Source organism: Malus sylvestris, chromosome 17 (assembly GCF_916048215.2).
Source record: "Malus sylvestris chromosome 17, drMalSylv7.2, whole genome shotgun sequence".
Classification (NCBI taxonomy): domain Eukaryota; kingdom Viridiplantae; phylum Streptophyta; class Magnoliopsida; order Rosales; family Rosaceae; genus Malus; species Malus sylvestris.
This window is the reverse complement of record NC_062276.1, coordinates 15752339-15769301: the sequence shown is the minus strand read 5'-3', so window position 1 is coordinate 15769301 and position 16963 is coordinate 15752339. Positions and strand designations below refer to the sequence as shown.

The window sequence follows — 16963 nt, the reverse complement described above, 5'->3', positions numbered from 1 at the left end:
TGTTTTGAGTTGATTAATGGTTCACCAATCTACTAGGCTTTGAATTTCTTGGTTAATGTTTTGTTTTTAAGTGCATGCTAGCATGATTCCGCCTTTAATTGTTAATTGCATGCTATATGATGTTGCTTAAATGAACATGTTTTCACAAAATATTCCTTCACACTTTACACAAGCAACAATGACAGCGATGACATCACCATCTTAAAAATTTCCCATGTCACGATCTTGAACTAAGCTAAAATCCTAGCACTCCCCAGTGATAGAAGCCATTGTCCTTCTCCCTCCCCCGACATGGGTAAGCCTCGAAAACACTCTAAACATTATTCCTTTTATCCTCATAGTTCGTTCTTTGACTGTGTTTGTGTGTTGTGGACGTAAAGGCATCGCAGAATCAACTCAGGAAGGCTTTCCCAGTTCCCGACGAGGAACCCGAAGCTTGCAGACCATTTCCCGACCAACTCCGGCCACCACACGTCTTGAAATTGGTACGAACCTCTTCATTTCTCTCTAAGCTTCATTTCTATAGCTTGTACATAAAAAATGGTGAAGAAATGAGCTCAAACGGAGCTAGGGAAGGGTTGCCTAGATTACAGCCGAACCCATGGCCTAAAATCGGGTCGACCCGACCCGATTACCCTGAAACCCAGATCCAAGATCCAATCTTGCAACTGGCCCAACCCAAACCCTTTGGGCTAAGCAACCAAGCTCAAGCCTATAATTGTGACCCACTAACCCAGCCCAAAAAACCAAGCCCAACCAACTAACCCAAGCCTAAACCCAAACCCAAAAACTGGTCCAACCCAAAACCCTAGCCAGCGCGTGGGCCTACGAGTGAGTGCCTGTCTTGGCCGGCGCGTGGAGCACACGTGCCTCCACCGACCAACTTTTCTGGCCAACTTTTCGGGGACCCAAATCGGCGCGTGAGGCGTCTCGTGGCCGTCCGGATCTTCGATCCGTGGCGGTGTGTAAGGCGGCGTGTACGGTGGCGCTTAGTGGAACCCGAGGTCTCCCTTTATGTTTTTCGACGTCCTCAATCCGTTTATGACGTTAGTTTCCAGAAATTCAATCATTTTAGTATAGTTTTATCAATCGGTACCTTTATGTGCTTAGGTGCAATTGTTTATGTCGTTTGTGTCCTCTGTATTTTTCACGGCTCTTCGACGACGAAGTATCTGTTGGTGGACCCCTTCCAAAATGCATATTTTACTATTAGAAATGCATACATGAAAAACATGATTTGTTGGTTACGTTTTATGAAAGATTTATGAGTAAATTAGATTTACACTTTATGATATATTATGCTTTATCATATTTACGTTCTTTGAACTATATATGATTTATGATTATATACTTTGAACATGATTACTCCCGCATCGGCATCTTCGATTCCTCTAAGTGTAAGACCCATCCTTTTATTCATTCAATTTTATATTATTCCTTTTTAGTGTCTCAAATTAGTGGTATGCTCTAAACATGTTCCACAATTACATATTCATTATAATTAAATTTACAAGTTTTATTTATCTTGGTTATTTGTTTTTAGTTCTCATGCATCCTAATATGGCTTTGTCACATTCGGGAGTTGGCCAACATGTGCCTACCATGGTGTTTGGAGAATATCAGTGGTGTGTCAGCAATAGGAGCAAAATGCAGTATCGCCAGTTGCACTGCTCACCATTTTTCCGGAAAAAACTAGATGGATAACAAGAAACAAGTTATGGGGAAGAAGAAGAGAGTCACACTGAACAGGAGAGATGGATTTTTGCCAAAACAAAACTCTGGGTTCGAATTAGAAATGGGTAGAAAGGAAGGGGAAATCGAAAGATGAGAAAGAGGTTTTTTTTTTAGTCCTCCTCAGTCCTGTGTGTTTAGAGAGAGGTTTTGCAGTCCAATAAGGACTGGGTAGAAAGGAAGGGGAAATCAAAGGGTCGAACATGTTTGAACTTTTAATCAAAGGGTCTCAATAGGAAATTGGACCTAATCGGGATTTTTGGGTTTCACTTTTAATTGATTTCAAGTTATAACCAACTGTGAGAGAGATTGGAGATAATGAGGTGATGCAAACAAAGGAGGCAAAGAAGTTGAAGGAGACAAAGAACTAAATCGTTGCAATCTACACATAAAAATTACCAAATTCGTACGACCCAAAACACATCTCCTGCATATGGACGGGAAGCTGATGTAACAAACCAACCGGTCAACCACAACGGTCTCTTCGAACAGGGGGAGAGGGAAAAGGAGGCCCTTATAAATGTAGGCGAGCACAAGGAAGTCAGAGAGGGGGAGGTCAGCGAGCAGAGATCGGCGAGGGCGGATGTTAAGGATGATGATGGAATTGATGAATTGAAGGGGGTGGGGCTCACTCATTTTGGATTTATTTAAATAATTGAATCTTTATTTGTTTTATGTGTTTTATATTCACAAATTTGACTGACACGTCATCAACTAACAATGTGCTTAATAGAATTTTTAACAGAAGTATGCAATTGTAACAAATGTCAAGTAAATGTATGAAGTTGAAACATTTTAAGGATGTATGAGGTTGCAATTAGCCTCATACCTAAGGATGTAAAATATAATTTACCCTAATTATTATTATAACGTCGTAATAATGTTGGTCAACTTAAAACGATCGGATCTTATACTAAAATTAACTTTATTTACAAGCAACATAGGCAAGGAAAGCATTGATGCTCCAAGTCTCATAGCTAGGAAATTTTGTATCAACTCTGGAGAAATGGCGTGGAGCTTCTCAAGAAAGTTGAATCAAAATCCAAGTAAATACCCAACAAATTTTGGGCATTCCTTGACACATTCAAATACATCCAAACACTCCCTTGAGTTGAGCCTTTGAAATGTCAACAACAACCGGGCTGCCATGTGTTTGAAACCTTTACTTGCACAAACGATGACTCAGCAGGTGTTGTTTGGACGAAATTACCCCTATGCTCAGTATCCAGATTAGGACATTAGTTTATTAAAGTCCAAATTGCATGGGCATTTATGTCGTTTAAATACATAACCAGATTTAATCTATTTTTTTGTAACATAAAAAAATAAAAATAAAAATTAATCATCACCAGATGGCCCAGTGATTGGGGACAAATTTCAAACTCTTATTTCACACAACACATTTTTGAATTGTTTCTTGTTGCTGGTTAATCACACGATGGTAATCAAGAGATGTTAAAATACTTATGTCAATCTTCTTTTACTAAGAAAAAAATAAGTAAAAACAAAAAAAAATTAAATATTAAAAACCGCAAACCCTGGGAAGTGAGAATGTTACGCAAGCAACATTTTTCAATTTAGTATTTTCCAAACAACGAAAAACTCTCTCTGCTTCTTCTCAAGTCTCAGGCAATTTCTGTGCAAAGACCTTATCTCTCCTCAACTCTCTCTCTTAAAACTTCCCCTGCTCAGTAATTCCAGAGCTCTGCAGAGAGACTTGGGCTTTTGGGTTTTGTCCTTTCAAAGTTTCAGACTTTGAAGAATTGCTGCTGCCATTCCCTGGTGAGATATTTCAATCATTTTTCTGATCAAAATTTTAGTATTAATTCTCAAAGTTTTGCATTCCCTGCTTCTTTCTCATGGTCCTTATACTAAAAAATGTGCAAGTTTGTATTGTTCTGATGGATTATACTATTGGGAACTTGGTTACTTTTATTTTTTGATATATTTTTATTGGGTTTGTTGTTTTTCGGAAAATTATTCAAAATCTATGTATATAGGGTGTTAAATGAGTATATGATTAATGGGTTGAATCTCGCTTTCAAAAGGATTGTTACAAGTTTTGTGTCAATTTGGCTGTGATGGTAAGATTACTTCATGGAACAGAGTAATTGTTGTGGCATGCGAATGTCAAATTTTTCTTAATTTGATTTCGGAAGGAAATGCGCTTAACTGTAGTGCTGTATAGGTTGGAAAGCTGAAACAGGAGTGGTGTACTATATTAGAGTGGAAAAATATGCATAGCTGACAGTGTAAGCCATATGAACAATCATTTCGGCCATACTTAATCGAGTGTAATTGGTTATTGACCATGGTTGGGTGATTCAAACAAATACATGAATTGTATGCAGCAGAGAGCATTTAAATGAGCAGTATAATATATCCGAATATGGACTGTACACAACGGTTTCCATTCGTTAAGTTGGTTCTTTTAATATAAGAAATGGTTCTGCAGATAACATCATTCTTACACGAATAAAATGTATATTTATCCTCATTCCCGTAAGACAGCGTGAGTAGAACATTCATGCTACTTGAGATGCTAATTAAATTTTCTGGTACTCGGTCGATGTATACTTTAGTACTTTGACTCAGATACTCTGTGGTCAAGAAATTGGTAGCTTAATATAGGCTCGAAACACAATTGAATTTTGTTAGGTGGTCAAATTTTTTAAGGAACCAAAATATAACACAGTTTCTCAAGTAGTTTAATAGACCTAGACTAATGTTCTGGTCAAAACATTTGGCAATTAAGTGTTATATTGGGTGGAAGTTCATTCATTGGCTGGGAATCTTACAATTCGAAAAGGCCCAAATGTAAAAGGATTTACCTATATTTCAATACCCTTGGTGCTTGTTTTCCATTCTGATAGATTGGTTACTGTTTGCGTATTAGGTATGTGAATAGTTTTTCATAAGATACCTGGACACCTATTTCTGCATTTGTTGTAGGTTTTCTCTATGGGGTCTGTTCTGTAAGTTAGCAATGCAGAACTAGTTTATTCTTTGTAGAATGGATTTCAAAACACATTTTGCATTACAATCTCTATGAACATGTGTACAGAAGTGACATGGTGTGGATAATTCATACAAACTATGTTCTAATCAAGGTTCTAAAAGACACTAGGCGCTAGTCAGACGATGGGCTAGGGCATGGCGCCAAGGCGGGGCCTAGGCGGATTTAAGTAAATTAGTTATATATCGTATAAATAAATGCCTGGTAATTGCATTGGGATACATAAATTGCAAAATAGAATGACATAGATTATAAAGTATTAGAACATAACACAAAATGAAAGTTATCTATTTTTTGTCTAAGTGAGATTCGCAATCTAGGCAGGTGCCAAAGCGGATTTGGACGGGCTAGGCGGGTGCCTAAGCAGGTCTAGGCGCCCTTTCTTAATTTTCAAACGCCTACGAATTAATCAGGGCGGTAGCCAGCCGCATAGTGCCTAGGCTAGACCTAGGCGGTGCTAGGCGGGGATTTTTAGAATAGTGGTTCTAATGCAGGGGCTTCTTGTTACAACTGCATTATTTAGTTTGTGTGTGTGTTCTACCTGCTTGGATCAAATTTTTTTACTTGCAGTTGTGGACTGTTGAAAGGAGCATAACATGGCTTGGATATGCTTCCAAATTGTTTTTTAAGGTAATTGCTGATACATAAAAACAAGCATTATTCTGGTAGGATGGCAACCGAGGGTCTCATGAGAATGGTAGAAAGCAGCAGGGAAATGAAGTGGCCCCCATCTAAGGATTCTGCAACATTTGGATCTCCACTGAGAAGTATGACAGCAGAGGAGTCGGGCTTCATTTCGAAGGGGCATGGCTTTAAGAGAGATAGAGCTGAACTTATACCTAATAGAAGTGGCAGTGCTCCACCAAGTATGGAAGGTTCCTTTTCCGCTATTGAAAACCTGTTATGTCAACAGAACTCCAGCATGAAAACAAGCTTGACTAATCTAAACAATGTTGTGGATAGTGTTGAGAATGAAGAAAATCTGAGTTCAGACCCAGCTCGTTTGGCATACTATTTATCGAATATGAACTTGAATGCAAGGCCACCTCCACCACTTATAGTAAGGGAGAATCATCACCTGGTCCGCCATAGTGGTGGTCTAGGAACCAAATGGAGATCGATTTCTTTAGATGACAGCGCCAGTGGGTCCTTACATCTTTCCCAAGGTTCTCTTTCTACTCTTCAGGAGGACCCTAATGATGCGAGTTCATCCAGAAAATCTCAAGATAACTTGGCAGAAGATAGTGTTGCAGTAATGCCTGTCAAGGACACGGCTTCTTTGGCAAGTTATAATAAGAGTTTAGTGGATCTCATACAGGTAGGAGTTAAAGTAAGTGGTTTAGTACGTATAAATTTTATTAAAAAATTAATGTCTTACTTATGCTAAACCATGTTTAACTCCTCTTTTGTTTATTTTAATATTTGCTTCGTGCATTTAACTATAACATATGACTACTACATTTGGAATCATGGATTCATGATTAACCATGCAGTTCAGAATTTCTTAGCTCCTTTGGCCAGCAAGTGGTTTACGAGTTTTTCATTTAATGTAGCAGCTATAATTTTCCAGTTTGTGTTGCCGTGTATTTATAAGTTTTATTTTCTTGGTGGTTTGTTTTAGCAAGACTTCCCCCGGACTCCATCTCCTGTATATAATCACTCTCTCTCATCAAGTCTTGGAACAACAGATGAACTAATTGATAGTGATGCACATTCGCTTTCACCAAATGCTTCTTCTCTCGACAAGTCAAAATTACCAGAACCAAATTCAAACTCTATCAATGATTGTCCAGATACAAGTGCCTCGTACACGCTTGCTCTTGGGATCATACCAAATGATGTTCCTTTGCCTACCTCCTCCCCAAGTGCTCAACAATGTCAACCTGATGATGGTACAGGGAACCTACAGAAAGATGAATCTAATATTGGGCATGATGGGTCGAGGAACAATGCATCGATTAATGGTGACCTAGGGTTGGATATTTCCAGTGCGAGAGCATCTAAAGTTGACACCAACAATAACAAGCAACAAGAACTATCTTATGGGAGGTATGTACCACAACACAATTTGTCTACACAACAAGGTGTTCCATATCAACTACAGGGGTTCCAGGCACAATTAGTTTCCCAAGGAATGAATTATTTGCAAAGTGGAATGCAAAATCTTCCCTACAGCTACCCAAAATTCTCTTCTATTGAGACACAACCATCATTGCACTCACCTGGAGTCACACCTGCCTTGTATAGTACACCAACACCATATATGACTTCAGGGAGTCCATTCTACCCGAATTATCAATCATCTGGTGTATTTCCTCCACAATATAGTATGGGCGGATATACTTTAGGTTCTACTTTTCTTCCTTCATATATGCCTGGGTACACTTCTCATGGTTCCTTTTCAATGCCTTTTGATGCTTCTTTGGGGCCAAGATTTAGTGGTCAAACTGTTGATGTTTCAAGAGGGGAGAGAATTCCCCATGAAGGTGATATGCAACACCATAGTAGATTCTATGGGCAACATGGGCCAATGCTCCAGCCACCTTTTGTGGATCCCCTTTATACGCAGTACTATGCTCGTTCTTTGGAGGATTCATATGGTGCTTCAATTCAATATGGTTACTTGTCATCAAGGGGTCAACTTTCGCAACAAGAATTAAATGCTAATGCTTATACGGATGGCCCAAAATTCCACTCTTCAACTAATGGTAATCAGGGTATTCCAAGTCCAAGAAATTTGGGAATCAATGGTAGTGGTTATTACGGACTTCCTTCTGGCATGGGTGTAATGACACAGTTTCCTGCCTCACCTCTTGGTAGTCCAATATTGCCATCATCTCCAATGGGCAGAACGAATCATTTTGGTCGGAAATATGAATTGAGGACTCCTCAAGGTTCTGTTAGTGGAGTATATTCTGGGTGGCAAGGGCTGAGAAACTCCATCTTGGATGATCCTAGAAGACATTCTTTACTTGAAGAACTGAAATCTAGTAATCCTCATAAATTTGAACTTTCCGATATAGCTGAGCGCATTGTTGATTTCAGGTATTGCTTGCTCCATGTTTGTTTTTCCTTTACTTGTACATAACGTGATCATGGTTATAATATTAGTTATAATTTTTTAATATTCATATATAACTTCAGTGTCGATCAACATGGGAGTCGATTTATTCAACAGAAGCTAGAATACAGCAGTGCTGAAGACAAGGTATCTGTTTTCAAAGAGATTCTTCCAAATGCTTCAAAATTAATGACGGATGTATTTGGAAATTATGTTATTCAAAAGGTATGATTTCATAATTTGTGTCTGCTTAATTGCATTTTTGTTGCATCACCTATCATCTTTATGGACTTGTGAATTCTGTGGATGGCCTATTAAAATTGTATGATTCTTGTATTTTTATGTTACAGTTTTTTGAATATGGGACTCCTGAGCAGAAAAAGGAGCTTGCAGATCAACTTGCTGGGCAAATGTTGCCTTTAAGTTTGCAGATGTATGGTTGTCGTGTAATCCAGAAGGTATGCTAAAACTTGATGTTTTCAAAATAAACATGTTGTTATAAGTCCAATGAGCAGGCTATTTTCTGCTTATGAGATTTTTACCAAGGGATGTGTTATTTATAGAAAGTTTTATACTGCAAGTGTTGATGGGGTTGGTTGGAAAGAAGCACGGAAGATAAACTTCAGGAGTTATTTCAAAAACCCTTTGCTGTGTAACAATGAGTACTCTATACGGATTTGGAGGGAACATCTCTTTATGAGTCTGGGAAAAGTTGTCCTAATGCTTTATATTATCCGAATCTTTTCTTCTTACGTCTGTGCTGAATGTTTCTTTTAGGCTCTCGAAGTTATTGAGCTTGACCAGAAAATACAACTTGTGCATGAGCTTGATGGACATGTTATGATATGTGTACGAGATCAAAATGGAAATCATGTAATACAGAAGTGTATAGAATGCATTCCCACAGAGAAAATTGGATTTATCATTTCTGCTTTTCAAGGACAAGTTGCCACACTTTCTACTCATCCCTATGGCTGTCGTGTCATACAGGTATTGCACAAAGTATTCAATTATGAAGTCTCCAATTAGATTTGTGGATCAGATTTTGAAACATTACACTAACTTGCTAGAGAGTTTTGGAGCATTGTTCGGATGACCTTCAAAGTCAATGTATAGTTGATGAGATCTTGGAATCTGCTTATGATCTTGCTCAAGATCAGTATGGCAATTATGTTACCCAGGTTGGTTTCTACTTTGTACTTGTGCTGTCTGTTGATTCTTTATTTAGAACACAGTAAATATTTAATTCGGCAGTTCTTTTGTTTGCTAAGAGGAGGTTCCACAAATACCCTGAACCCTAATTTGATTGTCTTTCCTGTTAAGTATTATTCTTAATTTTCTGTATGTTCTCTTAGCACTTGGAAAGTGACTTCACTGCTCTAGAATTCTGAAAATGCTGCCAGGTGGTAAAATTCTTGAACAGTATCACACAGCCGAAATGGTTTTTCTTGATTGAAATAACTCTTGGAACAATATCACAATTATACATTTCTTTCAAATGTCGGCAATGGTTTAAGGGTAAAGGCTAATTGGTTCTTAGTTAGGTCAATGGTTATTATAATTATATTAAAGTCAAACCAAATATGTCATATGTGGTGTCTCTCCAATCAAGATAGAAGAAAAATGTGGTGCTGGAGTCTTTATTGATAAAATTTGAAGTTAAAGACTCGTTTTTGAAGAATGGACTTCTCGAAGACTGGCTTGTCTACTTCATCTTATGATGACAGAGTTAGCTTAAATAAGTTGTGGAAAAATGAGGTTACGACAGGTTAGTAACAGCAATTCATTAAAGCATAAAAATAGTTGAGAGATTCTTGTTAGACGATGAGAAGAAATCTGTAAATGTAGTTCATGGTGGTCTAGCTAATGGTTATAGGTGATGGTTCCTTTAGTTTCTAATTTACGTTTTTCTTCTTCATGTGTCCTTACATTGCCTATGTTTCTATTATTTCTAATTGAATGTAATATAAAGATGGAACAATATACTGCTTGCAGCATGTTCTGGAACGGGGAAAGCCCAACGAAAGAAGCCAAATTATCAGCAAGTTGGTTGGGAAGATTGTACAATTGAGTCAGCATAAATATGCATCAAATGTTGTTGAGAAGGGTCTGGAGTATGGTGATACTGCTGAGCGGGAGCTCTTGATTGAGGAAATCATTGGACAAATGGAAGAAAACGATAGCCTATTGGTAAGTGAAGCAAAAACTAATATGATAGGCTATCCCATGTATTAAGGTTTTTTGTTCTCCATAAATTTTAATTGCCCATCAACATTAGATATATGTTTGATAGGAAGGTTTGGCTCAAAGGGAGCATAATTATTATGGTTAGAAACCTGAGCCAATTAGGAAACATCTGGTTGTGCATTTCGACATTTAGTTAGAAATATCAAATTTTATTTACAAGTCGACCTGAAGCATTAATTTCCATGTGAGTAGATTTCATTTGGTTCCAAAAAGTTTTCAAACACACTCTGGTATTTTAATAGCATGAGTATTGTGGATTCTGCTTGACTCTTGGGGACCATCCAGAGTTTGAAAGTGTAGATATTGAATGCTGCATAATGCTGGTTTTATGTTTTCTGTATATTGAGATTCGTCGTTTGTTTTTTATATTCCAGGCAATGATGAAGGACCAATTTGCCAATTATGTGGTTCAGAAGGTTCTTGAAACAAGCAATGGTAGACAGCGGGAAATACTGCTCAAACTTATAAGAGTTCATATTGATGCTCTGAAGAAATATACTTATGGGAAACACATAGTTGTTCGTTTTCAACAGCTATCCGGTGAAGGTTTGTCAATTTCCCGTTTGTGATTTGTGCACATGATTATGAGCATTGATTATTTGTTTCCCATTTTATATGCATCTCATAGAAGACTGGTTGTCTCTAATATGGCTTCTTAATCTAGCATTGTCTGTTGGAAAAATGGTCTCAGGCTGTGCAATTGTTACACGAGCTTAATGGATTTATGTGTATTTTTTAGTTTATACTGATTATCCTAGTTGGATGTTAAACCTTTACCCATTAATATGCAGAGGTCCAAACCTCAGAAGCTGGGGGGGTGTAGAAGAAAGGGAGAAGCGTTAACAGAGGATCCATTTGGCTCGCTGGGCCCTCCAGTTTTCCGATCCCCCCATTTGGCTTGAAGGTTTTGCTTGAGGAGTGCGGCAGTTAACAGAAGGCAGAAGCGTTACCTATTCTTTTCAAGAACGGCACATTTTACAAGAAATTCCAATAATACAGAAACAACGGTGGCGTTGATTGATGAAAACTCAATGCCGATGCACCAAACTGATGGTCTTTTAAGTCTCCTAGTTTTTGTTATTGTTGAAAAGTTTATAAAATGTGCGATTCTTGAAAGAGGGGTAGACGTTTGCTAGTTTTATAGGACAACTACCGCGTCTTCGTTGCTAGAAGAAGAGCCGGATGATTGGAGCTGCCGTGATGTATTTTCTGATTGTTCATTTATGTATATATTCGGGTAAACATATATGTAAAGCAATGTAAGGATCCATGCAGGGCTGAAGGCCGGCGTAGATATTACGTTATAGTTATGGCTTAGTCATCGTGTATGAATTTGGGACGATAACATAACTGCGTTGATAATATGATGTAAAAAGTTATATCTGCAGGGTATGTTTCATTATGCAAATTATGTTTGTGGTTTTGTGTTTCTCAAAAACACTGGTGCCTCCAAACCCAACTTTCTCGCCAGTTCCGCCGCCTCCCTTGCCGGCAGTGGCGGACCATAGAAGGGACCGGCGTTGGCCGTGTCCCCAGAAATTCTTTTGAGTTGGTGGTCTAGTTATATAAGCCAATCCAGAAGAAGTTTACAAACGTGGCACCTCCAGAAGTTCAAGTAGTTTTAAAATGTTAGTTTTCTTTCCAAATGTTTGCTAGTATGACAAAATTAACACCCGACTGCACAACTTTAAAAGAACAAATATGCATTTTGTCTATGAATTTATATTGTTAATTTAGAATTTTTTTTGTTTTTTTTATAGATGAGATTTAATATTGTAGAAAATTTTCATTTCTATGTTTACCATGTACATTCACAACCTAGTTACTAAAGGTCGTACCCAGTGCACAAGGCTCCCGCTTTACGCAGGGTCTGGGAGAGGTGAATGTCGGCTAGCCTTACCCCCATTTATGGAGAGGCTGCTCCCAAGTCTCGAACTCGAGACTTACCGCTCATGGCCTAGCTACTATCTGAACAAAAATAGTTTTCAATTTTTGTTTGGATTTCTCTTTCACATGTAATTTATTTTTTTATTTAAAAAAAAATGATCAGTTTGTGACTTTGACACGTCAGTTCATCCTTCTTTTTGCAAGAATTATGTAACTTTGATTTGATTCTTTTAGAATCTATGTTAAGGACAACAATATATACACTAAAGGGATGAGGAGTTGGGCTAAGCCACACAATAGGCAACTTAATTTAGTATTGAATTCGTTATCCACAATATTCGAACCAGATTGTAGTACTGAGCGGCTAGTTTTTTCAATTTTAATTTGCTAATTTGACTTGAAATGAGGTATTCGGGTAAGTTGGTTAAGATGGGTCAGATGGCGAAAGATCTACGTTTCAAATTTACGAAAATATTTGTTGTATTAAGATATTTTCTTTTGGTTGCATTAATTGGAGCGTAAGAACACCGCGAAGAAAATATGACCGTTGGAGCCACCATTCCCTCCACGCGCTTTCTTATATAAACCCCAATCCCTGAATTCCAAGTCCCACTAGGAAATCCAAACTCTACTTCCCCCCAAATCCTCCTTACACAGTAGCGAATAGCGACCGACCTTCAATCCAACCAAACCCTAGAATTCTTGATTTCAATCGCGATTCTTTCGTCTTCGTCTTCTGCGTCGATCACTGACGCCGCCGACTTCACTCCTCCGCCGCCAACCAGTTCAGTCTCTCTGTTTCTTCTCTGATTGCTCTGATTCTCTTCTTACCCATTCCATCGGTGCCTCTTTTGATCATTTTTTTCTGAACCCAGAAAACAATGGGTTCGATGAAGAGGAAGAGACCGGACGAACCAGAGAAGAGCTTTTTCCGTTCGAAATTCGAGTGGGTTCGAGGGCCGATGCTCGGGAGTGGGGGATTCGGGTCGGTTTATCTGGCGACCGTGAAAAAGTCCAAGTTGGGTTGCGAGGGTTTCCCGACGGTGATGGCGGTGAAAACCTTCTCCAAGTCGAGTGAGCTCGCGACTGAAAGTTCGTATCTGACCCTGTTTCGGGACTGCCCTTTTATTATCGGAAGCTATGGAACAAATCTGACCATTGGGGACGATGGTTACTTGAAGTGTAATGTGTTTTTGGAGTATGCCGATGGAGGAACAATTGGGGATTTGATCGAGAAATCGGGCGGCTCAGGGTTGTGTGAATCGGATGTGAGCAAGTATACCAAAGCGATTCTGAAAGGGCTTGAGTACATTCATGAAAGGGGTTATGTGCATTGTGATTTGAAGCCGGATAACATATTGCTTGTGAGATCTGATTCTGGTTTTGTGCCGAAAATTGGGGACTTCGGGTTGGCAAAGATGGCGATGCAGAAGCTGTCACGCCAAGGCACATCAATGTATTTTTCTCCCGAAACTGTGACTCACAAAATTCAGGAGCAGCCTTCCGATATTTGGGCAGTAGGTTGCATTGTACTCGGGATGTTAACGGGGAGACAGCCATGGGAAGCGAAGGGAGGCGCTGACCTAAGGCCTCTTATTGCTTCAAAACTTCCCAATGTTCCCGGCTGGTTATCAGAAGATGCTAAAGACTTTTTGCGAAAATGCCTACTGAGGGACCCTTTCAAGAGATCCACAGTTGCTGAGCTATTGACGCACTCGTTCGTGACAAAACCGGACAGGGTTGGAGAGGTTGAACCAGTAAAGGAGGTTGCTTCAGTGTCATCTCCGGAGCAAGGCGATTATGGAAGCTTTATACCCCTCGGAAGCTGGAGTTCTGAAGAGGCAGTAGATTTTGGGCCAATTCCTCCTGTGGCAGTCTTGAACCCTAGACCGGTTATTCCAAGCACGGCTTGCCAAGGGGCATCAAATTTTGCTGTAATGGGTGCAGCTTAGCTTTAATTGTTTCCATACCTGTTGACGAAGTCAGGGATGTGTACAGTGCAGCCATCTTCCGAAGGAGGTTGAGCTTGAGGAGGAAGTCCACTCAAAATCCGAGCTCAAGTTCGGTTCCCTGACCTCACACAACCTATCTGATTAGGTCCCCAAACATTTACTACATTTAAGGCGCCGATTCTTCCTCTGGCACTCATGAGCCCAAGACCTGTTCTGCTGTTCATGGATTGGTGTAATACTTCATTATTCCACATCTGTAATTGTAAATTTTGACATGTAATATCTTCTTGGCGGCTGTATCGATTTCACTTTATATATATGGAATAAAAGTTCCACTTTGATCCATCTATCTATGTTTCCTTTATTAGTTTTTAAGTTGCAGTTCTCAAGCTCATTCAACAGTTAAAGCTTTATGCCTTTTTCGAAAGTGGTCAAAATATAAGTTGTTCAAAAGTTGTAAAGCTCATCGAGCTTCTCCGATCCTTGCCCTTTTTCAATTTTTACGACTCAATGATTCAATACTGTGTTAAGTAAAGGCACAAGGTTGTAGCAAAAACCAGCATTTATTCAGCAATAGGGTCATGTAATCAACAATTTGTACGGTATCACTCTCGGCAGCATCTTCCTCGGTTAGATCAGTTGTTCTCCTCAGAAATCGAGACAAACATGCACTGATTGACTCACTATTCTCCGCAACCATATAAAGGCAAAACAAGCATAGTCCTGTTTCAGGTGCAAACTGATTCTTGTCAATTTTACGTATGTGCGATGTTCAAAACAAAGATCAGGCTAGGCCAAGAAAAAAGAGATTATACTAAATCATCAATACATGTCACCCTGAGCCAAAAGACCAAACTACTTTAAATCATTTCAGCTACGGAGAGGTAGGTAACAGATTTAAGAAACCAACGTACCAATATAGGCAACTGTAAGACCTGAAATCAACCGTCCCAAAGCCGAAAGCATGTAGAGACTAAACACTACCTGGAGAAAGATTTACGTTACATCTGTTAGCTGTGCGCAACCATCCCAACAAAAAGGAAAAACAAAAAAGATCAATTTGATGGACTAGCAGAGGCAAAAATTGTTCTTCAAGCAGAATGCTTTTATTAGAGCAAAGAACCTGCCACCGCAAGCTGCCTTACTTAGGTTTAAGGTTCCACAAATAGATTGATATCTTGAAAAAATATAGTGAGGGCGACATGTACTCTGTGAAAAACTTTGTTCTCTTGTGTACTTCTATTAAAATTACATTTCAGCTTCCACTTTGTTCTTAGAATATAATTTATAGTAAAACAAAGGTACATTATAAATTGTGCTCCCAGTGGTGTGAGATTCGTCATCAACATAAACATCGAAGTCTTCCCAATGAGAAACGCACATGTGCAGATAAACAAAATGCATATGCAGTTATATGCCAAAAGAAATCAAAATTCTGACAATTTCCGAGTTGTTAATACAGGTATTTAACACCTCTCCCTTGATACTTAAAGCAAGCGGCACTATATCTAAATGTAAGCTTTTGAAATTTATCATCCATACCAGCTAAGTTCTAGAAACTCTGCAACACCTCATATCAAAACAAAAATCCTTTTTAGGCATCAAGCACTCTTACCTTGAAAAACAACCTCTTGTCATGCCCTGTGGCCGCAACCCTCAATACAGACTCAGCTGCTCCTACGGTATTGGCTAACCACGCAACAATGCTATTAGCAGTGTCCTGTGAAATCTGCCACTCAAGTGGATCCACTGGTACCCTAATCAACAATAAAATTAGATATTTGAACACAAAGATTACCATTCACCGCTACAATATTATCAAGTACGTAAAATCATTATTTGACATTAAAGCCTCTTATGAAATGGTACTGTTGACATGTTTTTCATTTGAAACTGACAGCATTTCATTTCAAAGAAATCACAATTTTTCAGTTCATCTATCATGGTACTAAGTACTATCTCTGGTACTTCTTCAATGCCCCATAACCTATTAAATTTCCAAATGCATCCACCAAATTCAACCCTAGAGTGTAGAAGAGCATCACAATCCAAACAAAACCCAAATTTCTATAAGTATTTGTACTCAAACCGAATTAAATACAAAAAAAAATTGCATTCACATTGGACCATTACCAGATAAAACCTGGTCTTATCAGCCAACAACCCAATAACAAGACCATAGAATCCCTAATTCCTCAAAAGTCAAAACCCAGAAAAACAAACCACTCTCCTGAATTTTCCGGGGAGGCAGAGGGGAAGGGGAAAAATGGGAAATGTGGGAGGACTTACGAGACGTTCATTTGGCGAAAGAGGAGGCCGAGAATGGCGAGTGAGCAAAGGAGGACGATGAAGACGTCGGAGACGAGAGAGAGGAGGCTGGAGTTGCGGTGGGCGCAGTGGTAATAGACTAAGCTTCCGCATATTAGCACTACCACCGGCTTCCCTACTTCTGATCGGTAATCCACCATTTCCTCCATTTCTTCATTTCCTCATCTCTTCATCTCTTCATCTCTTCATCTGGTTGTGTTTCTTTCACTCTGTTTTTCCTTCTTCTTGCCAATTTTTTATTTATTTTATTTATTGTATATTTGTAAAATAGATGTTCTTTATTTTAATTTTTGAGGGTTTTTTTTTTTTTTTTTTTGAACAAATTGCAACAATTATGATTGATTATTGAGTTTGTTTCCACAAACCAAAGAAAAAGCATTTGACTAAGAAAAAACAATGCAAACGAAAACAAAATTATATTTTAATAATGGTTATACACCGTTGGCTTCTAAACTTTTATACCAATTAAAAGCATATTTTTTTTATAATAAATGATAAGATAATGCACGCTAATTCAACTAAAATATGGGAGAGGAAAAAATTTCAATCCGGAATAAGTTATAACATATTTATTCTTTTTGTTAATTCCATCCATTTCCTGTTAAATTTTCGGAAAAAAACAATTTTGAGACAAATAATAATTTCTGATCCAAAAACTTTTATTAACACAAACAAGAATAAAACAGAATTTTGATCAACTAGAGGCCGGAATCAAAAGTTTTCCATATATAAATAAGCTTC

At 38.5% G+C, this 16963-nt stretch overlaps 3 protein-coding genes across 6 annotated transcripts; 2 read left to right on the top strand and 1 right to left on the bottom strand.

The window, feature by feature from the left end:
* Window positions 1–3297: 3297 nt before the first annotated feature.
* Window positions 3298–11442, top strand: LOC126612212 (pumilio homolog 5-like). Of its 4 annotated transcripts, none has more exons than XM_050280568.1 (10): window positions 3298–3513; window positions 5417–6077; window positions 6369–7792; window positions 7892–8033; window positions 8159–8266; window positions 8586–8798; window positions 8879–8989; window positions 9804–9998; window positions 10430–10601; window positions 10847–11442. In XM_050280568.1, exons 2-10 carry the CDS (start codon window positions 5418–5420, stop codon window positions 10876–10878), a joined length of 3057 nt encoding a protein of 1018 aa, XP_050136525.1. In that variant the 5' UTR covers window positions 3298–3513; window position 5417; the 3' UTR covers window positions 10879–11442. The 4 variants fall into 4 exon arrangements, with proteins under 4 accessions (XP_050136525.1, XP_050136527.1, XP_050136524.1 ...); XM_050280570.1 differs by having other exon boundaries at window positions 5378–6065; XM_050280567.1 differs by having other exon boundaries at window positions 5378–6077.
* A 974-nt stretch (window positions 11443–12416) lies between these two features.
* Window positions 12417–14241, top strand: LOC126612213 (mitogen-activated protein kinase kinase kinase 20-like). Its single transcript, XM_050280571.1, has one exon. The coding sequence runs from the start codon at window positions 12824–12826 to the stop codon at window positions 13892–13894; it is 1071 nt and encodes a 356-aa protein (XP_050136528.1). The 5' UTR covers window positions 12417–12823; the 3' UTR covers window positions 13895–14241.
* Window positions 14242–14288: 47 nt separating this feature from the next.
* Window positions 14289–16463, bottom strand: LOC126612214 (reticulon-like protein B22). Its single transcript, XM_050280572.1, has 4 exons — window positions 16184–16463; window positions 15510–15651; window positions 14809–14878; window positions 14289–14617 (listed from the first exon to the last, which is right to left on the bottom strand). Exons 1-4 carry the CDS (start codon window positions 16369–16371, stop codon window positions 14421–14423), a joined length of 597 nt encoding a protein of 198 aa, XP_050136529.1. The 5' UTR covers window positions 16372–16463; the 3' UTR covers window positions 14289–14420.
* Window positions 16464–16963: the final 500 nt, after the last annotated feature.